The 27,758-nt window shown below is 43.7% G+C and overlaps 1 protein-coding gene across 1 annotated transcript in view; it reads left to right on the top strand.

Moving 5' to 3' along the window:
* Window positions 1-27,758, top strand: part of AFG3L2 (AFG3 like matrix AAA peptidase subunit 2) — a 50,687-nt gene that overhangs the window by 11,385 nt on the left and 11,544 nt on the right. The window contains exons 2-10 of the mRNA XM_038746501.1: window positions 158-257; window positions 596-673; window positions 6,503-6,618; window positions 6,855-7,007; window positions 10,134-10,208; window positions 13,721-13,845; window positions 16,914-17,187; window positions 18,144-18,281; window positions 21,257-21,410. Coding sequence (XP_038602429.1) covers window positions 158-257; window positions 596-673; window positions 6,503-6,618; window positions 6,855-7,007; window positions 10,134-10,208; window positions 13,721-13,845; window positions 16,914-17,187; window positions 18,144-18,281; window positions 21,257-21,410 — 1,213 coding nt within the window. The remainder of the gene's footprint in view (window positions 1-157; window positions 258-595; window positions 674-6,502; window positions 6,619-6,854; window positions 7,008-10,133; window positions 10,209-13,720; window positions 13,846-16,913; window positions 17,188-18,143; window positions 18,282-21,256; window positions 21,411-27,758) is intronic.

Raw genomic sequence — 27,758 nt, 5'->3', positions numbered from 1 at the left:
GTATTTGTCGAGCACTTACTATGTGTACAGCATTATACTAAGCGCTGGAAGAGTACGGTACAACAGAACTAGTGGACACGTTCCCTGCCCATTATGAATTTACAGTCGAGAGACATCTTCTTGGTCCTTTAGTGATTATTTCTCTTACTTTTCTCAGTTCTTTCAACATGTCAGTCCTCAAGTGACTCCTGATAGAAGTTCTCTCTTGACAAGTGTAATTGCTGCCTACCAAAGGCTCTGTTCTCGGCCTCCAAAAGGTAAACACAAGTATAGTCAAATGGATGCGTACTTCAGCGGGTCTGTGAGTCTTCCCACCCTTGCTTAAACTGCCAGTGTTAAAAACTAATCCACCGCAGCTAAACATTTTGATGAGCAATTAAAGTGCTACTGTTTGCATGACCTTGCATTTTGAGTTCATGTTTTTTTTCTCCCCAGATAACTGTGGGTATGTGATTTGAGATATTTTTTCATCCCCAGTTTACAGCTCACTTAAAGGAGATGCTTCTTTTTACCTTTTAGTTCTTTTGTGTACATTTTATAGAGTACCAAAAACTACAAAACTTCAAATATTTTTTTCTTCTCCTTTCCTTGACAGGATTTGAAAAATACTTTCCTAATGGAAAAAATGGCAAGAAAGCTAGTGAATCCAAAGAACCCGTTGGAGAAACAAAAGGTACTAAACTATGCTCTGTCAGGCAGTTTTAATCTGTCAGTCAGGGAATTGATAACCAGAAGCTCATATCCTGAGGAGTCCTCCCCTCCCCGCCCTCACAGTCAGTGGACTTTGTGAGGTGATGCAGCGCTAGATACATGTGAGAAAGGGCCTTAGCGGTGTGCGTGGCATAATAATTATAATAACTGTGGTATTTGTTAAGTGCTTATTATGTGCCAGGCACTGTACTAAGCACTGGAGTGGATACAGCAAATCGGGCTGGGCACACGTCCCATGTGGGGATCACAATCTTGATCCCCATTTTACAGGCGAGGGAACTGAAGCACAGAGAAGCTAAGTGACTTGCCCAAGGTCACACAATAGACCAGTGGCAGAGCCGGGATTAGAACCCAAGTCCTCTGACTCCCAAGCCTGTGCTCTTGCCACTAGGCCACGTAAAAGGGAAATGGTGATTCTTGTCCAGTAATCGGTAATCTGCATATCTCCTCCAAGAGGCCATCCCTGACCAAGCCCTTTTTTCCTTTTCTCCAATTCCCTTCTGCATCTCCCTGACTTGTTTCCTTTGTACCTCCTCCCTCCCAGCCCCACAGCACTTATGTACATGTCTGTCATTTTTTATTTATATTAAATGTCTGTCTTCCCCTCCTCTAGACTATAAATTCATTGTGGGTAGGGAATGTGTCTGTTTATTGTTGTATGGCACTCTCTTAAGCGCTTAGTACAGTACTCAGCGCGCAATAAAAATGAATGAATGAAGGTACACACATTTGGGGCAAAAGGATATGGCTTTCTGTGGTATATGGAAAATTCACTGACTTCAAATTTATTCCCTCTTTTCAAAACCTCTTCTCAGCAACTCTCCTATTCCTTCCTCATCAAATCCCCTGCCCATAACCCTCACCAGCTATTTCAAGCCTTTAATTTTTGCTTGAAGCCCTTAATGCCACTGCTCTCCTTAGCCTCCAACAGCTGTATCTTGCCTCCTCTGCCCCATAAATCTGTACTGTTTATTCCTCCACAGAGACGTCTGCTCTCTCTACCCTATCCATCTCTCTCAGTGCATCACATCCCACCTAGCCTCCATACCCATTCTACCCACTCTTGATGACCAAGTAGGTGCTCTCAACACCACCCTCTCTACTCAACTCAACTTATTCACTCCCCTATCCCTTTGTCACTCTCGCACCACTAACCCACAGCCCTGCATCACCTGCACCGTCCGCCTCCTTCACTCTTACGCTCGAGCTCCTGGCAGAAATCTAAACATCAGGCTGACCTTGTCCACTTTAAGTTCGTCCTTTCTTGCCATAACTCTGCCCTCTTCTCTGCCCTGCAAAACTATTCCTCTTCCCTTATTGACACCCACGCCCATCACCCTTGTCAGTTGCTCCGGGCATTCAACTCCCTCCTCAGGCCCCCTGCCGTCCCCCATCCCTCTCCCCCAACAATCTGGCCATCTACTTCATTAAGGAAGTTAATACCATTAGGTCTGAGCTCCCCAAAATCACCCCTCATTCATTCAATCATTCAATCGTATTTATTGAGCACTTACTGTGTGCAGAGCACTGTACTAAGCGCTTGGGAAGTACAAGTTGGCAACATACTTCCCCTCCTCCATCCCCCCTCCTCTTGGCCCCCTTTTTAACTTACCCATCCTTCCCAGTAGTATCTTCAGAGATCGCCTGCCTCACCTTGTGCCACTCCCTCCACATGTGCATCAGACCCCATTCCTTCGCACCTTATAAAAACTCTCACCCTTTCTCTTCTTAACTACCATCTTCAGCCACTCACTCTCCAATGGACTCTTCCCCACTGCCTTCATACATGCCCACACTCCCCCATCCTCACTACCTTGGCAAACTCATTGACTCCCACGGCTTCAGCTATCATCTCTACGCAGATGACACCCAAATCTACATCTCCTCCCCTGTTCTCTCTCCCTCTCTCCAGGCTTATATCTCCTTCTGCCTTCAGGACATCATCACCTGGATGTCCGCCCACCACTTAAAGCTCAACATGTCCAAGACTGAGCTCCTTATCTTCCCTCCCAAACCCTGCCCTCTCCCTGACTTTCCTCTCACTGTAGACGGCACTACCATCCTTCCTGTCTCACAAGCCCACAACCTTGGTGTCATCCTTGACTCCGCTCTCATTCACCTCACCCATCCAGTCCGTCACCAAAACCTGCTGGTCTCACCTCCACAACATCGCCAAGATGCGCCCTTTCCTCCCCATCCAAACCGCCACCTTGTTGGTTCAGTCTCTCATCCTATCCCGACTGGATTACTGCAGCGGCCTCCTTTCTGATCTCCCATCCTCCTTTCTCTCCCCGCTTCAGTCTACACTTCACTCTGCTGCCCAGATTATCTTTGTAGAGAAATGCTCTGGGCATGTCACTGCCCTCCTCAAAAATCTCCAGTGGTTACCTATCAATCTTCTCATGAAGCAAAAGCTCCTCACTACTGGCTTCAGAGCTCTCCATCACCTCATCCCCTCCTACTCCCCTCCCTTCGCTCCTTCTACAGCCCAGCCTGCACACTCCGCTCCTCTGCCGCTAACCACCTCACACCTCACTGTGCCTTGTTCTTGCCTGTCCTGCCATCGACCCCCAGCCCAAATCCTTCCCCTGGCCTGGAATGCCCTCCCTCCACACGTCCACCAAACGAGTTCTCTTCTTCCCTTCAAAGCCCTACTGAGAGCTCCTCCCCTCCCCATCGCCCCCACTCCCTCCCTCTGCCCTACCCCCTTCCCCTCCCTTGTGTATATTTGTACATATTTAGTACTCTATTTTATTAATGATGTGTATATATCTATAATTCTATCTCTCTTCTGATGGTATTGACTCCTGTCTACTTGTTTTTGTTTTGTTGTCTGTCTCCCCCTTCTAGTCTGTGAGCCCGTTGTTGGGTAGGGACCATCTCTATATGTTGCAGATTTGTACTTTCCAGGCGCTTAGTACAGTGCTCTGCACACAGTAAGCACTCAATAAATAGGATTGAATTGAAGTCCCACCTTCAGCCTCTCCTCCCATCAGGCCGCACTCCACATTACTGCTCAGATCGTCTTCCAGAAACCTCCCTCGGCCCCTCTATCACCTCTTCTCCAAGTCCTCCACTGGTTGCCCTTTCCCACCACATCAAGCAAGGCTATCTACTAGCTTTATCTAGTGCTTATCAGCCTGCAGTCAATCATTCAGTGGTATTTATGGAGTACCCACTGTGTGCAGAACACTAGTAAGTGGTTGGGAGAGTACACAACCAAGTTGGTAGAGATGTTCTCTGGCCACAGCGAGTTTACAGTCTAGAGCTCTCCTGATCCTGTTAAATCCTTGCCTGCAACCTTTGCTCTTCCCAAGCTTCCTGGCAGTACCCTACTCTAGTATTACCAATCTTTGACCCCTGCTCATGTTGACTCCAAGACCTGGAGCGCTGTTTTCCCTGCCCCCAGAGCTGTCAAACCCTAACCTTTCCCTTCTTCACCACCCTCCTAAAATTCCAAAGCCTCCAATGAGCCCTCCTCAACTAGTTAATTATCAAGACCCTGAATTTTATCAGCTTTTGGCCAGCTCTTATATTTATATGGTCTATTTTTGTCTGAGCTCAGCACTTGTGTTGAGAACCTTTGATTTTATTTGCTCTGATTCCACTGTTTACGAGTATTTCTGTCTTCTCCATTAAAGTATAAGCGAAGCAGCGTGGCTTAGTAGATAGAGCACAGGCCTAGGAGTCAGAAGGACCTGGGTTCTAATTCCAGCTCCACCACATACCTGCTGTGTGACCTTGGGCAAGCGCTTAGTACAGTGCTCTGCACACAGTAAGCGCTCAATAAATACGATTGATGATGATTTCACTTCTCCGGGCCTCAGATACCTCATCTTTAAAATGGAGATTAAGGGTGTGAACCCCATTGTGAAATAGACTGTGCCTAACCTGATTAACTTGTATCTACTCTAGTGCTTAGAACAGTGCTCGGCACATAGTAAGTTTTTAAAAAGTACCATAATTATTCTTGTGATCAGGAAACATGTCTTCTGCTTCTCTTGTAATTTTCAAGCACTTAGCATAGTGCATTGCATGCAGTAGGTACTCAGTAAAAACAATGCTACTGTTAAAATCCTCAAGACTTTCCCTTATGAAACTGCTGCTTTAGGAGCATCTTGAAGAAGAAATGAACCGTAGAGGCAGACTAACCAAGAACAAATTGAAATACATTTAAATGAAGAAAACAACTGTAGGAAGTAGCATGGCCTAGTTGGAGTCAGAGTCTGTGGACCTGGGTTCTAATCCCAGCTCTGCCACCTGTATGCTCAGTGACCTTGGGCAAGTCTCTTAACTTCTCAGTGCCTCAGTTTCCTCATTAGTGAAATGGGATTTAAGACTTTGAGCCCCAAATGGGATGTGGACTGTGTCCAACCGTATAAGCATATATCTACTCCAGTGCTTTAGAAAAGTGCTTGGAACATAGTATTCATTCAGTCAGTCAGTCATATTTACTGAGTGCTTACTATTTGCAAAGCACTGTACTAAACGCTTGGGAGAGTACAATATAACAACAAACAGACACATTCCTGCCCACAACGAGCTCACAGTCCAGAGGGGGAGACAGACATTAATAAAAATAAATAGATAAATTACAGCTGTATGTACAGATATATACACGTGTGCTGTGGGAATGAGAGGGAGGAAGAATGAAGGAGCAAGTAAGAACGATGCAGAAGGGAGTGGGAGAAGAGGAGAGGAGGGCACAGTCAGGGAAGCCTTCTTTAAGGAGATGTGCCTTCAATAAGGTTTTGAAATGCGAGAGAGCAATTATCTGTCTAATATGAGGAGAGAGGGCATTCCAGGCCAGAGGTAGGATGTGGGCAAGGGGTCGGCGGCGAGATAGACAAGATCGAGGTGAGTGAGAAGGTTAGCATTAGAGGAACGAAGTGTGCAGGCTGGGTTGTAGCAGGAGAGCAGCAAGGTGAGGTAGGAGGGGACAAGGTGATTAAGTGCTTTAAAGCCAGTGGTGAGGAGTTTTTGTCTGATGTGGTGGTGGGTGGGCAACCACTGGAGTTTTTTGAGTATTGGGGAAACATGGTCTGAGTGTTTTTGAAAGAAAATGATTTGGGCAGCAGAATGGAGTATGGACTGGAGTGGGGAGAGACAGGAGGCTGGGAGGTCAGCAAGGAGGTTGATATAAAAATAGTATTCACTTAAATACCATAAAAAATGTTGTGCTTTGCCCCCTAAATTCAAAGGCACTGAAAATACAGAGCACAAAGGGCCACTTTTCAAGCAGTCTTAAAGTGGAGTGAAGAATTAAGGTGATTAGGCAAAGGCTGTTTGGTCAGGGAGCAGGATCGGATGGTGAAAAAGTTAGAAAGGAAACTTCACCTTCGAAAGTGACAACATATTTTTTCAGCCAGTTCTCAAAATAACTAATAAACTGTCATGAGATCAATCAGTAGTATTCATTGAGCACTTATTGTGCAGAACTCTGTGCTAAGCACATGGGAAAGTAAACTACAACAGAGTTGATTGACATGATCCCAGCGCTTAGAACAGTGCTTTGCACATAGTAAGTGCTTAACAAATGCCATTATTATTATTATCCTTGCCCACAACAGACTTACAGTCTGTACGAGACAGACATTAAAGTAGGTTAGGGATAGGGGCAGTAGTAGAGTATAAATATATGTGTTGTGGAGCTGGGGTGGGTATCAGGTTGCTTTAGCCCAGTTCTTAGTTGACCCAGAGCAGATGTTTTGCGAACAGTATTTAATAATAAATAAGATCAATGGGATGTAAAATGCCATTTTCTATTTTGGTTGCTTTTGTTTATAAACAGAATCGAAGCCACCGCAAACTCAGCGCCCTTCTAATGAAGGAGTTAGTGGTGGAGGTGGTGGCGGAAAAAGAGGTGGAAAGAAAGAAGATTCTCACTGGTGGTCCAGGTTCCAGAAGGTTTGTTTTGATTCTGTTGGTTCAGTTTTCATTGGTGGCAGTTTTGTTTGTTTTCTAGCTTGTTCTATTATCCTTTATGACTAGCTGGGAAGTGAGTCTTTTCTTACTTTTCTTTTTTTATAAGGCTGTTAAGTCGCAGGAAAGGTTTGAAGAATTCATAACAATTTGTATTTTTGCTTGCTACTTTGTTCTTAATAGTAATCTGCTTTCCCCCCTTCCTTTTTCGTATTTCACAGGGTGATTTTCCTTGGGATGACAAGGAGTTCCGACTGTACTTTGTTGGGAGTGCTTTATTTTGGGCTACTGTTGTGTTCTACTTTTTCTTCAAGAGCTCGGGGAGAGAGATCACTTGGAAGGACTTCGTCAATAACTACCTCTCCAAAGGAGTGGTGAGTAGCCTGAGTACTAAGGGGAAGACCCAGTAGTTCAAATATCATCATCAATCGTACTTATTGAGCGCTTACTATGTTCAGAGCACTGTACTAAGCGCTTGGGAAGTACAAATTGGCAACATATAGAGACAGTCCCTACCCAACAGTGGGCTCACAGTCTAAAAATATGTGAAGGAAGATTCCCTTGGAATGGTAGTATCAATCAAAGAAGTAAGAACTGCTACATCCAGCAAGTACTTTTCCTTCAGAAAAGTATGGTAAATTATTGTGCTACTGTATTCAGCCTCCTTTCATAGAAACCCTCCCAGGTCCATTTTCATTCATTAACTGGGTGTCATAAAGGGACGGTAGTAATACTTTTTCTTCATGATGCAAAAAGAGCCAATTGATAGTTTTGTAAAGGTTTTTGCACAGATGAGGACTAGAAATGGGTACCTCCAAATAGTTGGCATAGTGCTTATCTCATGGGACAGGTTCTTTGGCAGCTTACTGACATTCTCCTCCAGACCAGTCTCCCTTTCTGGCAGCCCCCAGTTTCACTGGGTGTCTGACGTCAAAGGAGCAAACACCTTCCTCCCCTTCCTTTGAACGTAGCTATGGCCACCCCTAGGATAAGTGGAAGGAAGGCTAGAGTTGCTCTCTTTGTGGTAGTTTCTGATTTCTTTGATTGACGGCTTCCTCTGCACACAGCAACTTCCAGGGTAAGAGGGATACAGGCTAGCTCTTCAGGAGTCTATTTGGGGATCAGTCAATCCATCAGTGGTATTTATTAAGCACTTCATTCATTCATTAAATCGTATTTATTGAGCTCTTACTGTGTGCAGAGCACTGTACTAAGCACTTGGGAAGTACAAGTTGGCAACATATAGAGACGGTCCCTACCCAACAGTGGGCTCACATCATCAATCATCATCAATCGTATTTATTGAGCGCTTACTATGTGCAGAGCACTGTACTAAGCACTTGGGAAGTACAAATTGGCAACATATAGAGACAGTCCCTACCCAACAGTGGGCTCACAGTCTAAAAGGGGGAGACAGAGAACAAAACCAAGCATACTAACAAAATAAAATAAATAGGATAGATATGTACAAGTAAAATAAATAAATAAATAGAGTAATAAATATGTACAACCATATATACATATATACAGGTGCTGTGGGGAAGGGAAGGAGGTAAGATGGGGGGAATGGAGAGGGGGACGAGGGGGAGCGGAAGGAAGGGGCTCAGTCTGGGAAGGCCTCCCGGAGGAGGTGAGCTCTCAGCAGGGCCTTGAAGGGAGGAAGAGAGCTAGCTTGGCGGATGGGCAGAGGGAGGGCATTCCAGGCCCCGGGGATGACGTGGGCCGGGGGTCGATGGCGGGGCAGGCGAGAACAAGGTACGGTGAGGAGATTAGCGGCGGAGGGTGCGGGCTGGGCTGGAGAAGGAGAGAAGGGAGGTGAGGTAGGAGGGGGCGAGGTGATGGACAGCCTTGAAGCTCAGGGTGAGGAGTTTCTGCCTGATGCGCAGATTGATTGGTAGCCACTGGAGGTTTTTGAGGAGTCACAGTCTAGAAGGGGGAGACAGAGAACAAAACCAAACATATTAACAAAATAAAATAAATAGAAAAAGTATGTACAAATAAAATAAATAATAAATAGAGTAATAAATACGTACAAGCCTATATACATATACAGGTGCTGTGGGGAGGGGAAGGAGGTAAGGTGGGGGGGGGTGGGGAGGGGGAGGAGGGGCAAAGGAAGGAGGAGGCTTAGTCTGGGAAGGCCTCCCATGTGCAGAGCACTGTACTAAGCACTTGGGAGAGTACACTACAACAGAATAAACAGATGTGTCCCTTGCCCATAATGAGCTTACAGTCTAGAGGGGAAGACCAACGTTAATATGAATAAATAATTCGTAATATCTGTGTCACTCAAATTTTGTAGCCCTCTCCTGATGCCTTATTGCCGTAACTTCCTACTAGAGCTTGGGTAGACATTTATTTGGATTGGAGAGTGAAAGACCAGTTGATGTGTTGTACTTACCTGTTGAGATCCTCTAATTCTCCCAATGGTTACCCTCAGGAGTAGTGGAGGAAATGAAATGGAAGTGGTGTGTTTTTCTAACTGTGTACCTTCGACCTGGCTGCCGGCTGGCCACAGATGAAGTCAGCAGTCCCCTAAATAATAATAGTAATAAATAATAATAATTATGGTACTTGTTCAGCGCTTACAGTGTACCAGGCGCCGTTCTAAGCGCTGGGGTAGATACAAGTTAAGCAGGTTGGACACAGTCCCTGTCCCACATGGAGCTCACACTCTCAATACCCATTTTACAGATGAGGTAACTGAGGCCTGGAGAAGTGAAGTGACTTGCCCTGGGTCCTTCTGATTCTCAGCCCCATACTATATCCACTAAGCCACTTTGCTGCACCCTAAATGGCATGTTCCCCAGAAATGCTGGACAAGGGTATCTTGGTAGGGGTTCGGGGGTTACAATCAATCAATCAAGCAATCAATCGTATTTATTGAGCGCTTACTATGTGCAGAGCACTGTACTAAGCGCTTGGGAAGTACAAATTGGCAACATATAGAGACAGTCCCTACCCAACAGTGGACTCACAGTCTAAAAGGGGGAGACAAAACCAAACATACTAACAAAATAAAATAAATAGAATAGATATGTACAAGTAAAATAAATAAATAGAGTAAGAAATATGTACAAACATATATACATATATACAGGTGCTGTGGGGAAGGGAAGGAGGTAAGATGGTTGGTTAAGTGACTTGCCCAAAGTCACACAGCTGACAATTGGTGGAGCCGGGATTTGAACCCATGACCTCTGACTCCCAACGTGTGCTCTTTCCATTGAGCCACGCTGCTGTGCAAGGCACTGTTCTAAGTGCTGGGGTGAAGACAACCAGATCGGGTTGGACACTGTCTCTGTTCCACATGGGGCTCACATTCTTAATCCTCCTATTACAGATGAGGGAACTGAGGCACAGAGAAGCGAAGTGATTGTTGAGAATCAGTTAATGAAAAACATTCTTGGATTAGAATGAATGAATGAATTCAAAATAAATTAGGATAATCTCTAAATTAATATATGTCTCTCTATCTCTTATTCCCTTTTTTCTTGCAGGTGGACAGGTTAGAAGTAGTCAACAAGCGCTTTGTCCGAGTCTCTTTTACACCAGGAAAAACTCCTGTTGATGGGGTAAATTAGCTTTTTTAATTGATTTATACCTACAGTTGATCAGAGGATACCTTTGTCCTGCCTTAGTCTATTAACAAATATTGGCTCTGCACAGTTTAGCTTCAGCATTTTGAAAATATGAGTTCTGGTAAATATGTTGTTTTTCCATTTTCTGACTTTTTATGAGTTATCCTCCCTGAGTAATTCCCCTGGGCGCAGATAGATTTTTTTTGGTCCCTTCTAAAGAGCTTTTAGGTTCTACATACCTTTCAGAAACCTCTGTTGCTGTTGGTAATGAAGAATGTTTTGGACTAGTTAATGTACTTGACATGTATATAGCTCATGAAATGTTAACCAGTCAGCTCATCGACTGTTGGTTTATTTACGGTTGAAGCAATGTTGTTCGATTGTACTGTCTCTACTTTTAATTTGCATTTCAAGCCTTACCTCCTCCAGGCATTTTTACCTAATTCATCTCTTCTATTTTCCAACTGACACCATCTAATCTGTATCATCCCCTCCATTCAACCATATTGTTAGTTTCTTAGTTCATATCTATGGGTGTAAAAACAAAATAAACAGTGTAGTTTGGGCACTATGTAAACCCCTGATACCTCCATATTTGGAACAAAGCTTGTGATTTGAATCCCCCCCTTTTGAAAAAACATAATAGATCTGGAGGTGGTACAGAAAACACCAACCAAAATGGTCAGGGAGAAGAGAAAGCTTCCAAATGAGGATAGATCGAGGTTTTGAAAAGTTGAAGGACAAATGGGGGCCTTGATTGAAGTCTACAGAATCAGGGAGGGTGTTGTCAGGGCAAAAATGGAACTGTTATTCACCAGAGGATAAAGGTCCACCGAAACTGCCCTCTCAAAGGTCACCAATGAGCTCCTTCTTGCCAAATCCAATGGCTCCTACTCTATCCTAATCCTCCTCGACCTCTCAGCTGCCTTTGACACTGTGGGCCTCCCCTTTCTCCTCAACATGCTATCCAGCCTTGGCTTCACAGACTCCGTCCTCTCCTGGTTCTCCTCTTATCTCTCTGGCCGTTCATTCTCAGTCTCCTTTGCAGGCTCCTCCTCCCCCTCCCATCCCCTTACTGTAGGGGTTCCTCAAGGGTCAGTTCTTTGTCCCCTTCTGTTCTCTATCTACACTCACTCCCTTGGTGAACTCATTCACTCCTACGGCTTCAACTATCATCTCTACGCTGATGACACCCAAATCTACATCTCTGCCCCTCCTCTCTCTCCCTCCCTTCAGGCTCGGATCTCCTCCTGCCTTCAGGACAGCTCCATCTGGATGTCTGCCCACCATCTAAAACTCAATATGTCCAAGACTTTACTCCTTATCTTCCCTCCCAAACCCTGCCCTCTCCCTGACTTTCCTGTCACTGTAGACAGCACTACCATCCTTCCCATCTCACAAGCCTGCAACCTTGGTGTCATCCTCGACTCTGCTCTCTCGTTCACCCCTCACATCCAATCCGTCACCAAAACTTGCCGGTCTCACCTCCGCAACATCTCCAAGATCCGCCCTTTCCTCTCCATCCAAACCACTACCTTGCTGGTTCAATCTCTCATCCTATCCCAACTGGATTACTGCATCAGCCTCCTCTCTGATCTTCCACCCTCCTGCCTCTCCCCACTTCAGTCTATACTTCACGCTGCTGCCTGGATCATCTTTGTGCATAAATGCTCTGGGCATGTTACTCCCCTCCTCAAAAATCTCCAGTGGCTACCAGTCAACCTACACATCAAGCAGAAACTCCTCAGTCTCTGCTTCAAGGCTGTCCATCCCCTCGCCCCCTCCTACCTCACCTCCCTTCTCTCCTTCTCCAGCCCAGCCCACACCCTCCATTCCTCTGCCGCTAACCTCCTCACTGTGCCTCATTCTCGCCTGGCCTGCCATCAACCCCCGGCCCACGTCCTCTCTCTGGCCTGGAATGCCCTCCCTCTGCACATCGGCCAAGCCAGCTCTCTTCCTCCCTTCAAAGCCCTACTGAGAGCTCACCTCCTCCAGGAGGCCTTCCCAGACTGAGCCCCCTTTTTCCCTCCCCCTCCCCACCCCCCTGCCCTACCTCCTTCCCCTCCCCACAGCACCTGTATATATGTTTGTACAGATTTATTACTCTCTTTTACTTGTACATATTTACTATTCTATTTATTTTGTCAGTGATGTGCATCTAGCTTTACTTCTATTTATTCTGATGACTTGACACCTGTCTACATGTTTTGTTTTGTTGTCTGTGTCCCCCTTCTAGACTGTGAGCCCGTTGTTGGATAGGGACCATCTCTATATGTTGCCAACTTGTACTTCCCACGCGGTTAGTACAGTGCTGTGCACACAGTAAGCGCTTAGTAAATACGATTGAATGAATGAATGAATAAAGTTCACCCACTGAAGCTTGAGAGAGACAGATTCAAAACAGTGTAAGGAAAACCCTTCCCCTGACAGTTGGTGGCAAGTACATTCATTCATTCAGTCATATTTATTGAATGCTTACTGTGTGCAGAGCACTGTACTAAGCGCTTGGGAAGTACAAATTGGCAACATATAGAGATGGTCCCTACCCAACAGTGGGCTCACAGTTTAGAAGGGGGAGACAGACAACAAAACAAAACATGTAAACAGGTGTCAGAACAAATAGAATTATAGCTGTAATTCTATAAGTATAGCACATGGAGTTTGTTATCCCAGGAGTTGTATGTACAGAAAACATCAGCAGGCTCAAGGCAGGCTTGGATAAATTCAGGCTTAAGCAGTCCATAGTAGATTATTGGAAGGAAAAGCTTTTATTGTAGGGAACTTGTTAAGCCCTTGCTATGTGCCAAGCACTATTCTAAGCACTGAAGTAGATACAAGATTATCAGGATGGAACCAGCGCCTGTCCCACATGGAACTCACAATCTAACTAAGGGGGAGTAGGACTTAATCCTCATTTTACAGATGAGGAAACTGAGGCACACAGAAGTTTAAGTGACTCGTCTAGGTCATACAGCTGAGAAGTGGTAGATCTGGGATTAGAACCCAGGTCCTCTAACTCCTAGGCCTGGGCTCTTTCCACTAGGCCATGCTGCTTCTTGTTAGGGCTGTTACATGGTTCATCTCTTAACTCTAAGAGTGAATGGCAAGGAAGGAGGACAAAGGTTCCTCAGCCATTTTTTTGCTATTCAGAAGTAAAATTCTTGGCTGGATAGGCCATGGGTCTGACCCAAGACTCTTATTCTCAAAATTGGATATTTGCCTTAGTACTATGAACATTTCTTGAAGGCAGAGACTGTCTAATCTTTAGGCTGTACTCTAAGTTAATGTACTTCGTTGCTACTCAATAAATTATTTTATAGCCCAATTCTTACTTAGTGATTATCTGTTTTTGAACAACCTGCAGCTTGAAGACTACGAAAGCCTCAGTGGTGAAAAATTCTAAAAACTAGGATACCTGTTCATGAACAATTTGATTTTTTTATTCTTACCCAGACAGATCCCTTCCTCTTCTGTGATATTCATAATCCCTTTTTTCACTTTTATAGCAATACGTCTGGTTTAATATTGGTAGTGTGGATACCTTCGAACGTAACCTGGAAACTTTGCAGCAGGAATTAGGCATTGAAGGAGAGAATCGGTTACCTGTGGTCTACATTGCTGAAAGTGATGGGTAAGAAGCAATTTAAATCATTTGAGTTAGCCATTTAGAGGCTAGAAACTATGCACTGCAGACACTTCCTATTCTCTAGATAGTAGCATGGCAGGAAAAAAATCTGTGAAACTTTCCCTAGTCTGTAACTCTATAATGGGTGTGTTTGGGGATTTAGTAGTTTATACACATGACTAGTTCTTTTGTCTATGCATTTCTTTTTCTAATTGATTATGATCAGGTAAAATACATTCCTTGGCAAATACAGGTTGGTATAGTGCATTTTTGGTCTCTTTTGTGTTATTTGAAATTAATATAAACCACCTACTTTTGTGGGGAAATACCCTAACTGGGATATACCCATAATTTGACTTAAAAAAAGGGAATGCTGGAATATCTGGACAGCAACTTTTTTATTTTGAGCACTGGGATGAGTGGCAGATGGAGGGGTTGGTGGATGATCAGTTTCTAACTCCCTCTTTTCCCTTGTCCTTAACCTCCCTTTAACCTTTAATCTTCAAAATAGTACCCTGCTGCCTTTTCCCTAGACCACCTGCCAGAAGCTCCACCTGCAATTTCCCAGCTCTGCTAGCGCCCGTTTTAAAACGGGAATTTACATGTCCTCACAACTCATAAGACTTTGGGTTAAGGTCATAATAATAATAGTAATGGCATTTATTAAGCGCTTACTATGTGCAAAGCACTGTTCTAAGCGCTGGGGAGGTTACAAGGTGATCAGATTGTCATCATCATCATCATCAATCGTATTTATTGAGCACTTACTATGTGCAGAGCACTGTACTAAGCGCTTGGGAAGTACAAATTGGCAACATATAGAGACAGTCCCTACCCAACAGTGGGCTCACAGTCTAAAAGGGGGAGACTGTCCCATGGGGGGGCTCACATTCTTAAACCCCATTTTACAGATGAGGTAACTGAGGCACAGAGAAGTTAAGTGACTTGCCCAAGGATAATAATAATAATAATGATAATGATAGCATTTATTAAGCGCTTACTATGTGCAAAGCACTGTTCTAAGCGCTGGGAAGGTTACCAGGTGATCAGGTTGTCCCATGGGGGGGCTCACAGTCTTCATCCGCATTTTACAGATGAGGTAACTGAGGCACAGAGAAGTTAAGTTACTTGCCCAAAGTCACACAGCTGGCAATTGGCAGAGCCGGGATTTGAACCCATGACCTCTGACTCCAAAGCCCGGGCTCTTTCCACTGAGCCACGCTGCTTCTCTAGTAAGTGCCACGCCTCTCAGGGTCACGCCTGGAGTTTCCAGGCTCGATTACGGGAGGGAGAGTCAAGCAGAGGCCCACCCATTCCATTCCTACCTTGGGCAGTGGCTAGTGAGTGGAAGGCAATCTGCTACAAGTCAAAACTCACCCGTGCTGCGCAGCAGCGGCATGGGAGAGAGTCGAGGGCAGAGGCTCAGGTTGACTGTGTGGAAGGAGGCAGTGGCAAACAACTTCTATATTTTTACCAAGAAAACTCTCTGGATACACAACCAGAACGATTGCAGGTGGAGGAGGGGTGTTCTGGGAGAGAGTCATTCATTCATTCAATCGTATTTATTGAGCGCTTACTGTGTGCTGAGCACTATACTAAGCGCTTGGGAAGTACATATCAGCAACATATAGAGACAGTCCCTACCCAACAATGGGCTCACAGTCTGGAAGGGGGAGACAGACAACAAAACAAAACATGTAGATGTGTCCATGGCGTCGCTGTGGGTCAGAAACGGCTCGACAACATAAGTAAATGCCAAGAAGTCTGGTCACCTTAAGTATAGCTGCACTAGTAAGCTCGTTGTGGGCAGGGAATGTGCCTGTTTACTGTTATATTGTACTCTCCCAAGCTCTTAGTACAGTGCTCTGCACACAGTCAGCGCTCAGTAAATATGATTGAATGAATGAGAGTCTCACCTACAATGGATTTTATATTCATTCATTTGTAAACATATAATGAACTTGCCTGAATTTGCTCTGAGGTGGCTAGTAGTGTGGGCATTCACATTCTTTCACCTCCGAGTCCCTAGTTGATGTCTTAAATACTGATATCTAAAGGCTGATGAATGATTTATAGGAAGTATTCATTTTGAATTCGTACGTGAAAGGGAACCATATTCTACAAAGTGGTGTTGGTAATTGATGTAATAGAGAATGCAAAATGTAGTTGTGTACATATTTATTGTTTATTTATTTGTGTACATATTTATTACTCTATTTACTTATTTATTTATTTTGTAGTTGTGTACATATTTATTGTTTATTTATTTGTGTACATATTTATTACTCTACTTATTTATTTTACTTGTACATTTCTATCCTATTTATTTTATTTTGTTGTTATGTTTGGTTCTGTTCTCTGTCTCCCCCTTTTAGACTGTGAGCCCACTGTTGGGTAGGGACTGTCTCTATGTGTTGCCAATTTGTACTTCCCAAGCGCTTAGTACAGTGCTCTGCACATAGTAAGCACTCAATAAATACAATTGATTGATTGATTGTGTTGGGAACAGCATTGTCGGGCTCATCTAAACATTCAGGTGTTTCTTTAGGACTTCACAGTAAGGGAGAGGAAATTTTCACTCTTGCACTCTAACCAGCACTGGAGAAATTGTGGATTTTCAATTTTCAGTTCTCCCACCTGCCTCCTCACAGATTTCTTACTTTTTCCTTTAAAACTGACAATGGAAATGCAAGTTATATGGATATCTTGAAATATATCTTTTTGAAACCCAAGTATCCTTTATAGAAACGCTGTTTCAAAATCTAGATTTCATTGTGTATAAGTATGTGGGGTTGAGGAGTGGTGTAAGCAGTAGTCACCATCCAGTTTAAAAGAAGATTTTACTTTCTCCATCTTTTGAGATGGAGCTGTAGTGCAACTCAAAGTTCCTATGGCATTTTGATTCCTTTAAATTAAAAATGCAAGAGCTCCTTTTCTCCTATAAAGTGTGTAAAAATCATGTCTCGAGCAGCTATCCGAAAGCCAGAAAAGCCCATCTCATGCAGTTTTAAAATCCAAAGACAAGCAGAGAATCTTTCAGAAAATTAATATTATTATATGTTGTTTTCCCACAGTTCATTCCTGCTGAGCCTGTTCCCTACAGTTCTCATAATTGGCTTTTTATTGTACACACTAAGAAGAGGACCTGCTGGTATGGGTCGAACAGGCCGGGGAATGGGTGGACTCTTTAGTGTAGGAGAAACTACTGCCAAGGTCCTGAGAGATGAAATTGATGTGAAGTTCAAAGATGTAGCCGGCTGTGAGGAGGCCAAATTAGAGATAATGGAATTCGTTAATTTCCTGAAAAACCCAAAGCAGTACCAGGATCTGGGAGCGAAAATTCCCAAGGTAAGGTGTTCAAGAATGTTTTCTATGTGGAGATTCAAAAATCATTGCTGGAATCATTGTGACGATAAACACTGATTTGGGAAATACTTGGGTCCCAGTCATAAACTCTGGCTAAGTCTTCATTTACCCTGAACGATTTATTGTTTACACTGGTGACGTCAACTGTGAAGAACGCTTTATATAAATTTGTCACATTGATTATGTAATTATTTAGATAGCATGTTTTGGAAAAATGATCAAGAGTACAGGTGTATTTTATATTGTACCATCAGTTTTGCCCAAGCACCTTTAGAGCCTGGATACTGACTGCTGCAGCATTTATTACAACTGTAATTTTTTTCCACAAGTAGTCTTTCCATAGTACTATATTTTAAAAATCTTTTAAGTTTTGTCTGTGTTTATTTCGAAAAAATAAAGCCTACTCTTGATATTAAATTGTAAACTACTTGAGGCCAGTTAGACTGATTTTTTTTCTCCCTCATTGTAACCTTGTAAAATATTTCAAAAGGAGAAAGTGGAAGATTAAAATAATTTATTAAAAAAATGTTTTTTTGGGAGGGGTTTTTTTGTTTGTATTTAGAAGCAAGACATTTAAGCTGAAGCTGAAGGAAAGGCACTTGGTTAAAATAAGTGAAAAGGAGGAATTCATAGACTAAATTATGAGGAAGATAAGACTAACTTTCTAATGCTCTAGGGACAATATATTATTAGAGAGATGGTTACAAAGTACTTTAACATTGTATTGTTTACCTCCCTATTCTTTCTCTGACCACTCTGTGACAATCATTCCTGCAGGCTTATTATTTATTTTTTCTCCCATAACAAGCCTGAAATGATTTTTTGATGTTACTCAGTTTAATGGAGAAAAACTGTTTTGCTTTTGACTTATAAGGCGTTTAATCGTAGCAGGTATTCATTTTGTATGAGGTTTATTGGATTTCTCTTTCGTCTTGAAGGGTGCCATCCTGACCGGCCCCCCGGGCACTGGAAAAACACTACTGGCTAAAGCTACCGCGGGAGAGGCTAATGTCCCTTTCATTACAGTCAACGGCTCGGAGTTCTTGGAGATGTTTGTCGGCGTGGGTCCAGCTAGGGTAAGTCTTTGGCTCGGTTCTGATGTTGAAGGGTCTGTGGGTTTAGAGACATTTTGAAGATCAGGAGGATTTCCTTAACTTGAAAATAGTCTGTTCTCGAAGTCCCATGAGTTTTAGGTGCTAGCTTTAAACAGGAGGTGAGGCGTGAGTGCAGTAGCATTTATTGAGCTTAGCAGAGGGAAGCGGCTGGCCTTGCTGAAAGAGCCCAGGTCTGGAGTCACAGGACCTGGGTTCTAGTCACGGCTCTGCTACTTGCCTTCTCTGTGTCTGTTTCCTGAAGAATGGAGATTCGATCCTTCCTCTCCCTCGTACTGTGATCCCCAAGTTGGACCGAAACTTTGTCCGATCTGATTAGAATGTATCTACACCAGTGCTTAGAACGCTGCTCGACACATATCGTTTAACAAATGCCACGTTTATTACAGTGCCCTGCATGTAGAAAGCACTTAATAAATACTGTCACTACTAACTGTGCAGGGCAGTGAACTTGAGATAGTGCCTGCCCTCAAAGAGTGTATAATCTAATGCTACAGCAAACCCCTGCAGCTTTTCTCCCTCATTACCAACCGGCATGAAACTCTAAGGTCTGTTGAATAAGTGGTTGTTCATTCATTCATTCATTCAATCAATCGTATTTATTGAGCACTTGCTGTGTGCAGAGCACTGTACTAAGCGCTTGGGAAGTACAAGTTTGCAACATATAGAGACAGTCCCTACCCAACAGCGAGCTCACGGTCTAGAAGGGGGCGACAGACAACAAAACAAAACATATAAACCAAATAAGCTCAGGACCAACACCACACGGAGAGGCCCTGGACAAGTCATTTAACTCCTCCGTGCCTCAGTTTCCTCAACCGGACAAGCAACATGGCTGAGTGGATCGAACACGGGCCTGGGAGACAGAGGGACTCGGGTTCTAATCCTGATTCTGCCGCTTGTCGGCTGTGGGACCTTGGGCAAGTTGCTTCACTTCTCTGGGCCTCAGTGACCTCATCTGGAAAATGGGGATGGAGACTGTGAGCCCTGAGACAGGGTCTCTTCTAGGCTAATATCTTAAAGTTGGCTGGAATTCAGCATAAAAAGGAACATCCCAGGCATATTTGTAGCATTAATGCTTCTGTTTAGATCATAATTTTCAAGAGAGTACAGAACGCCTCACGTAAACTGATTTTTAGACTGTGAGCCCACTGTTGGGTAGGGACTGTCTCTATATGTTGCCAACTTGTACTTCCCAAGCGCTTAGTACAGTGCTCTGCACACAGTAAGCGCTCAATAAATACGATTGATGATGATGATGGTAAACTGTAGTTTGGTGTTTGGATGTAAGAAAAATTGTGTCTATTCTCTTTAGGGACTTTATTCCTTTTGACGTAAAAAAAACTAAAAACCTGAAACAAGTCCTTATGATCGTAAGCTCCTTGGGGACACAGATTATGTTTACCAACTCCATTGTAATGTACTCTCCCAAGCATTTAGTATAGGGTTCTGTACCCAGAAATCCCTGAAATATCATTGACTGATTAATTAACGGCTATAAAAATTGCACTTCATTTGTCCTCAGACCTAATGCAGCATAGAAAGCTGACATGTCTAGTAGAGAAAATGTTAAGCCTTTCCACTTTCTAAGCAAATATATATATAAGCAATTATAACAGTTTTTATGTTATATGGTCAGTTCAGTTAAGGGAAGGTATTTGTCCTGTGACAGAAGGGAAACTGAAGTATATATATTCATTTATGAAATCTTCCCCAAAATTAGGTAAATTGGTAGGAGAATGAAAGTTCAAACCCAGGTGATGGACTGGTGCCTGCCCATATGTATCAGATCAGGCCTGAGCCCAGTTCAGTCATAATGCATGAGCCCTCATTTACAGTGTATGGAATTGGCATTCAGGGACTGTTGTGCGCATTTGCCATTGTATTAAGAACAAAAATTGCAAAAAGTTATACTTCTTATGCCTAAATATTTTTCATTCACAGAAGAAGACACCTTAAAGAATAATCAAACTTGTGGCTTATTAGGTCTTTCAGTACAGGATTGGACTTATTCTGTTATTTTAACATTCAAATATAGTAGTCTTCCGCAATTAAGCCCTCTTATCCCTGACTCCCTCTCCTCTTGGGGCCTTCTGTGCACCTACATCTTTACCCTTTGGACATTTGGTATTCACTTCACTTTTAGCCCCTTAGCACATTAAGATTTATGTTAATGTCTGTTTCTCCTTTAGATTGTAGCTCATTGTGGGTAGGGAATGTCTACAAACTCTCTTGTATTGTACTCTCCCAGCACTCATTACAGTGCCCTCTGCATAAAGTACAGCACAGTAAATACCATTGATTGATTGACATGGACTTTAAATTCCACTGTGCTCAAATCGGGTATTTCTTGTGTCAGTACAAAAGGAAATTGTGATCTTTTTTGCCGTTAATGAAAAGGATAGGGTTACACAGTGAGAAAAGCAAATCTTTTCCAGCATCTCTGGCCATTAAAACAGAGTTGTTGCAATATAGTCTTCCTTTTTTTTTTTTTTGCATTAGGCGAAAGTATAACTTGAAACATTTATTAGTGTTTTAAACTGGAACGGTAAACTTCTGTGCATGTCATTAGACTTGATTGCCCATGGACTTTAAAGTAAATTCCACTGCCCAAATCGGGTATTTCTTTTGTCAATACAAAATGAAATTGTGATCTTTTTTGCTGTTAATGAAAAGGATAGGGTTACATAGTGAGAAAAGCAAATCTTTTCCTGCATCTCTGGCCATAAAACAGAGTTGTTGCAATATAGTGTTCCTTTTTTTTTTTTGCATTTGGAGAAAGTACAACTTGAAACATTTATTAGTGTTTAGAACTGGAACGGTAAACTTCTGTGCATGTCATTAGACTTGATTGCCCATGTTCTGATTTTAAAAAGTCAAGACAGGGTAATATGGTTCTGCTATCTTCATTCGCTCATACTTTCTGTTCTCTCGTTAAGGTCCGAGACTTATTTTCTCTTGCTCGTAAAAATGCCCCTTGCATTCTCTTCATTGATGAAATAGACGCAGTGGGAAGGAAAAGAGGGCGAGGCAACTTTGGAGGGCAAAGTGAACAGGAGAACACACTCAACCAACTGCTTGTAGAAATGGATGGTAAGGATTCAGATAATTTTTTTTCTTTGAAACTGCAGCTTATAAAAAGATTAAATGAGTCAAGTAATTTTTAATATAACTTTGAATCAATCTTGTATCCATCCGTGAAATCTATCCAGCTCTCCCTTCTAGTAGGCTATTGCTAACCTTCCATAATTTACTGCTGAGCTAGAAGCTGTGGGTGAGACTGGAAAAGAGGCCAGCTGCTAACTTGATGCAGAAAAATTGCTAAAACTCGTGACTGTTCTGTCTGCCACTGAAGCCAGTGTCCAAATAATAATAATATTGGTATTTGTTAAGCGCTTACTATGTGCAAAGCAAAGAATCTGAATCCTCAACTAAACTGTTTTTAAAAGAGAGCCAATTTTGCCTTTATTTTGTTATGAGCCTAGACGTTATCCTTTGCTATGAGTGACTCTTTGGAAGATATTTAGTGTACATCCTTTTTGTGTATATAGGAAAAGACTTCCACTTGGAGATTTTGGATATCAGCAAAATTCACATTAGGTATCAATCTGCCTTTGCGAGACAAGTTTATGTTTTGCACAGACATGTTCATGCCATTTATCACCCTGATCATTTTATGGGGAGAAGCATGGGTGCGAGAGCAATAATTGTAATAGTATATGTTAAGCACGTACTATGTTCCAGGCACTGGACTAAGCTCTGGGGTGGATGCAAGCAAACCAGGTGGGGCACAGTCCCTGTCCCATGTGGGGCCCATAGTCTCAATCTCCATTTTACGGATGAGGTAACTGAGGCCCCGAGAAGTGAAGTGACTTGCCCAAGGTCACACAGCAGACACGTGGCTGAGCCTAGATTAGAACCCGTGACCTTCTGACTCATTCATTCATTCAATCGTATTTATTGAGCGCTTACTGTGTACAGAGCACTGTACTAAGTGCTTGGGAAGTACAAATTGGCAGCAGATAGAGACGGTCCCTACCCAACAGCGGGCTCACAGTCTAGAAGTGGGGAGACGGACGACAAAACAAAACAAGTAGACAGGCGTCAGTACCATCAAAATAGATAAATCATTCATTCGTTCAATTGTATTTATTGAGCGCTTACTGTGTGCAGAGCACTGGACTAAGCGCTTGGGAAGTACAAATTAGCAACAGATAGAGACGGTCCCTACCCAACAACGGGCTCACAGGCTAGAAGCGGGGAGACAGACAACAAAACAAAACAAGTAGACAGGCATCAATACCATCAAAATAGATAAATTCATTCATTCGTTCAGTCGTATTTATTGAGCGCTTTCTGTGTGCACAGCACTGGACTAAGCGCTTGGGAAGTATTGGGAAGCAGCGTGGCTCAGGGGAAAGAGCCCGGGCTTTGGAGTCAGAGGCCGTGGGTTTGAATCCCGGCTCCGCCACTTGTCAGCTGTGTGACCTTGGGCAAGTCACTTCTCTGGGCCTCAGTTCCCTCATCTGTCAAGTGGGGATGAAGACTGTGAGCCCCTCATGGGACAACTTGACTCGCAGGCCCGGGCTCTATCCACTACGCCACGCTGCTTCTCTGAACAGAAGATTGGCACGATCTGGGCCTCCTTGCCCAGTGCCACATCTTGGTAGGCTTGGTGTTTCAGGTCTTTGTTCAATCAATCAATCAATCAATCGTATTTATTGAGCACTTACTGTGTGCAGAGCACTGTACTAAGCGCTTGGGAAGTCCAAGTTGGCAACATGTAGAGACAGTCCCTACCCAACAGTGGGATCACAGTCTAGAAGGGGGAGACAGAGAACAAAACCAAACATATTAACAAAATAAAATACAATAGATATGTACAAGTAAAATAAAGAAATAGAGTAATAAATATGTACAAACATATATACATCTATACAGGTGCTGTGGGGAAGGGAAGGAGGTAAGACGGGAGAGATGGAGAGGGGGACGAGGGGGAGAGGAAGGAGGGGGCTCAGTCTGGGAAGGCATCCTGGAGGAGGTGAGCTCTCAGTAGGGCCTTGAAGGGAGGAAGTTCATTCCCACTACACCTGATGTAGCCACCGTTGCCCTCCCCCAACTCCAGTATGTGGAACAGCCCCTTCCATATACAGTGTGGTAGAAGGGTTCCGTTTCTTCATGTTTGTTTGGTAAAGGCACACGATCAACCTATTGAGCCTATCCGCTTGGCTTCATCGGACAATTACATTTTTTCATGTATGCTGATCTGGCTTCAAATCGTCATCAGCCGTGGATAAGAGTAGGTCAGAATGATGCCTACCTACTCTCCCAAGCGCTTAGTACAGTGCTCTGCACACTGGAAGCACTCAGTAAATATGATTGACTGACTACATACTGAAGGCTCATTGCTAATAATAATTCCTAGGTGCCAAGCACTGTTCGAAGCACTGAAAAATACCAGTCAGTGGTGTTTGAGTGTCTATCAAGTGCAGAACATTATACTAAATGCTTGGAAGAGTGTAATAGTATACTCGCCCCCCTCTCCATCCCCCCCCCCATCTTACCTCCTTCCCTTCCCCACAGCACCTGTATATATGTATATTTTTGTAAATATTTATTACTCTATTTATTTGACTTGTACATATCTATTGTATTTATTTTATTTTGTGAATATGTTTGGTTTTGTTCTCTGTCTCCCCCTTCTAGACTGTGAGCCCACTGTTGGGTAGGGACTGTCTCTATATGTTGCCAACTTGTACTTCCCAAGTGCTCTGCACACAGTAAGTGCTCAATAAATACGATTGATTGATTGATTAATACAATGGAGTTCCCATACCTGAGCCCCCTCCTTCCTCTCCCCCTCATCCCCCTCTCCATCCCCCCGTCTTACCTCCTTCCCTTCCCCACAACACCTGTATATATGTATATATGTTTGTACATATTTATTACTCTATTGATTTATTTACTTTACTTGTACATATCTATTCTATTTATTTTATTTTGTTAATATGTTTGGTTTTGTTCTCTGTCTCCCCCTTCTCAACAGTGAGCCCACTGTTGGGTAGGGACTGTCTCTATATGTTGCCAACTTGTACTTCCCAAGCGCTTAGTACAGTGCTCTGCACACAGTAAGCGCTCAATAAATATGATTGATTGATTGATTAATACAGTGGAGTTCCCAGAACTGAGCCCCCTCCTTCCTCTCCCCCTCATCCCCCTCTCCATCCCCCCGTCTTACCTCCTTCCCTTCCCCACAGCACCTGTATATATGTATATATATTTGTGCGTATTTATCACTCTATTTATTTATTTATTTTACTTGTACATATCTATTCTATTTTGTTAATATGTTTGGTTTTGTTCTCTGTCTCCCCCTTCTAGACTGTGAGCCCACTGTTGGGAATGGACTGTCTCTATATGTTGGCAACTTGTACTTCCCAAGTGCTTAGTACAGTGCTCTGCATGCAGTAAGCACTCAATAAGTACGATTGATTGATTGATTGATTGATTGATTGAGTTAGTAGGTACCATTCCCACCCACAAAATGTGTAGTAGATTAGAGGGGAAGATGGACATGAAAATAAATTACCAATAGAGAAAATGAGTGAGTGACAGAATATGTGCATTGGTGCTGTGGGGCTGAGGGTAAGGGTGAATAGCAAATATTTAGGGGATACAGGTCCAACGGCAGAGGTGATGCACACGGGAGGGTGAAATTGAAGCCTTAGTCCGGGAAGACCTCTTGGAGGAGATGTGATTTTAGGTGGGCTTTGAAGGTGGGGGTCATTTAGACCACGCACAGTTCCTGTCCCTCATGGGGCTTGCCGTCTTTGCGGGAGGGAGAACAGGTATTGAATCCTCATTTTCAGTTGAGGAAACTGAGGCTCAGGGAAGCGGCTTGGCCTAACGGATAGAGCATGTGCCTGGGACTCAGAAGGATGTGGATTCTAATCCCGGCTCCACCTCCTGTCTGCTGTGTGACCTTGGGCAAGTCACTTCTCTGTGCCTCAGTTACCTCAGAGGTCAATCAATCAATCAATCGTATTTATTGAGCGCTTACTTTGTGCAGAGCACTGTACTAAGCGCTTGGGAAGTACAAGTTGGCAACATATAGAGACAGTCCCTACCCAACAGTGGGCTCACAGTCTAAAAGGGGGAGACAGAACAAAACCAAACATACTAACAAAATAAAATAAATAGGATAGATATGTACAAGTAAAATAAATAAATAGAGTAATAAATATGTACAAACATATATACATATATACAGGTGCTGTGGGGAAGGGAAGGAGGTAAGATGGGGATGGAGAGGGGACCAAGGGGGAGAGGAAGGAAGGGGCTCAGTCTGGGAAGGCCTCCTGGAGGAGGTGAGCTCTCAGTAGGGCCTTGAAGGGAGGAAGAGAGCTAGTTTGGCGGATGGGCAGAGGGAGGGCATTCCAGGCCCGGGGGATGACGTGGGCCGGGGGTCGATGGCGGGACAGGCGAGAACGAGGTACAGTGAGGAGATCAGCAGCGGAGGAGCGGAGGGTGCGGGCTGAGCTGGAGAAGGAGAGAAGGGAGGTGAGGTAGGAGGGGGCGAGGGGATGGACAGCCTTGAAGCCCAGGGTGAGGAGTTTCTGCCTGATGTGCAGATTGATTGATAGCCACTGGAGATTTTTGAGAAGGGGAGTAACATGCCCAGAGCGTTTCTGGACAAAGACAATCCGGGCAGCGGCATGAAGTATGGATTGAAGTGGGGAGAGACACGAGGATGGGAGATCAGAGAGAAGGCTGATGCAGTAGTCCAGACAGGATAGGATGAGAGCTTGAACGAGCAGGGTAGCGGTATGGATGGAGACGAAAGGGCGGATCTTATGTTGTGGAGCTGAGACCAGCAGGTTTTGGTGACGGCTTGGATGTGAGGGGTGAATGAGAGAGCGGAGTCGAGGAAGACACCAAGGTTGCGGGCTTGTGAGATGGGAAGGATAGTAGTGCCGTCAACAGAGATGGGAAAGTCAGGGAGAGGGCAGGGTTTGGGAGGGAAGACAAGGAGTTCAGTCTTGGACATGTTGAGTTTTAGGTGATGGGCAGACATCCAGATGGAGATGTCCTGAAGGCAGGAGGAGATGCGAGCCTGGAGAGAGGGGGAGAGAACAGGGGCAGAGATGTAGATCTGGGTGTCATCAGCGTAGAGATGATAGTTGAAGCTGTGAGAGCGAATGAGGTCACCAAGGGAGTGCGTGTAGATCGAGAACAGAAGGTCGTGAAACGGGGATTACTTCTGTGAGCCCCATCTGGGATATGTGCTGTGTCTGACCTGATTAGCTTGTATCTACGTCAGTGCCTAGTACAGTGTATGGCATATAGTGTTTAACAAATAACATTTGGAAAAAAAAAAGTCATGACATGGCCAGAGTCACACAGCAGGCAAGTGGCAGAGCCAGGATTAGAACCCAGGTCTCCAGTTCCTAGAACTAGGCTCTTTCCACTAGGCCACACTGCTTCAATGTCAGGATGAACTGTACTATTTTTCTTGAATCACCCCTTTGCCCAACTCCTATTTTTTCCCCTGTCTTGCTGTAGTTAGCCTGACATCTGTTGCCCTGACCTCTGCTGCTTGATCCTCTCTTTGATTTTTTCTGCTTTCTTCCTTTTACCTTTCCAGTGCATCTTGCCTGATTCTCTATTACTCTATTTATTTATTTTATTTGTACATATCTATTCTATTTATTTTATTTTGTTAGTATGTTTGGTTTTGTTCTCTGTCTCCCCCTTTTAGACTGTGAGCCCACTGTTGGGTAGGGACTGTCTCTATATGTTGCCAACTTGTACTTCCCAAGTGCTTAGTACAGTGCTCTGCACACAGTAAGCGCTCAATAAATACGATTGATTGATTGATTCCCTCAATCTAACCCTTCCTATTTGCGGAAATAACAGAAAGCTAAACCCCGTGGTGTTGTGGGTTTTTAAAAATAATATTTGTTAAGCGCTTACTATGTGCCAGGGACTATACTGAGCACTGGGGTAGGTACAAGCTAATCAAGTTGGACACAGTCCGTGTTCTACATGGTGCTCACAGTCATAACCCCTATTTTACAGAAGAGATAACTGAGGCATAGAGAAGTTAAGGGACTTGTCCAAAGTCACACAGCAGACAAGTAGCAGAGCCTGGATTAGATTCAGGTCCTTCTGCCTCTCAGGCCTGTGCTCTTTCCACTAGATCACACTGTTGTTCAGGAAGAAGGACTGATCATTAAGGAAACTTGTAGAAGCGCAGGCTATCCGGAATGTATTAGAAAATAACATCTCATGGAGAAATGCTTTTCATGCCATTATAAGTCATCTACAAAAACCTTTTTTTATTATCCTCAAATACTTTGACTTCCCAAGATAGCAGGTTAGAAAGCTAATCTTGGGTCAGATTGGTTACTCATGCATTCATGGTTACTCATGTGAGAAGCA

This window comes from Tachyglossus aculeatus, chromosome 5, assembly GCF_015852505.1.
Source record: "Tachyglossus aculeatus isolate mTacAcu1 chromosome 5, mTacAcu1.pri, whole genome shotgun sequence".
NCBI classification, from domain to species: domain Eukaryota; kingdom Metazoa; phylum Chordata; class Mammalia; order Monotremata; family Tachyglossidae; genus Tachyglossus; species Tachyglossus aculeatus.
This window is presented reverse-complemented; position numbering and strand designations above follow the sequence as displayed.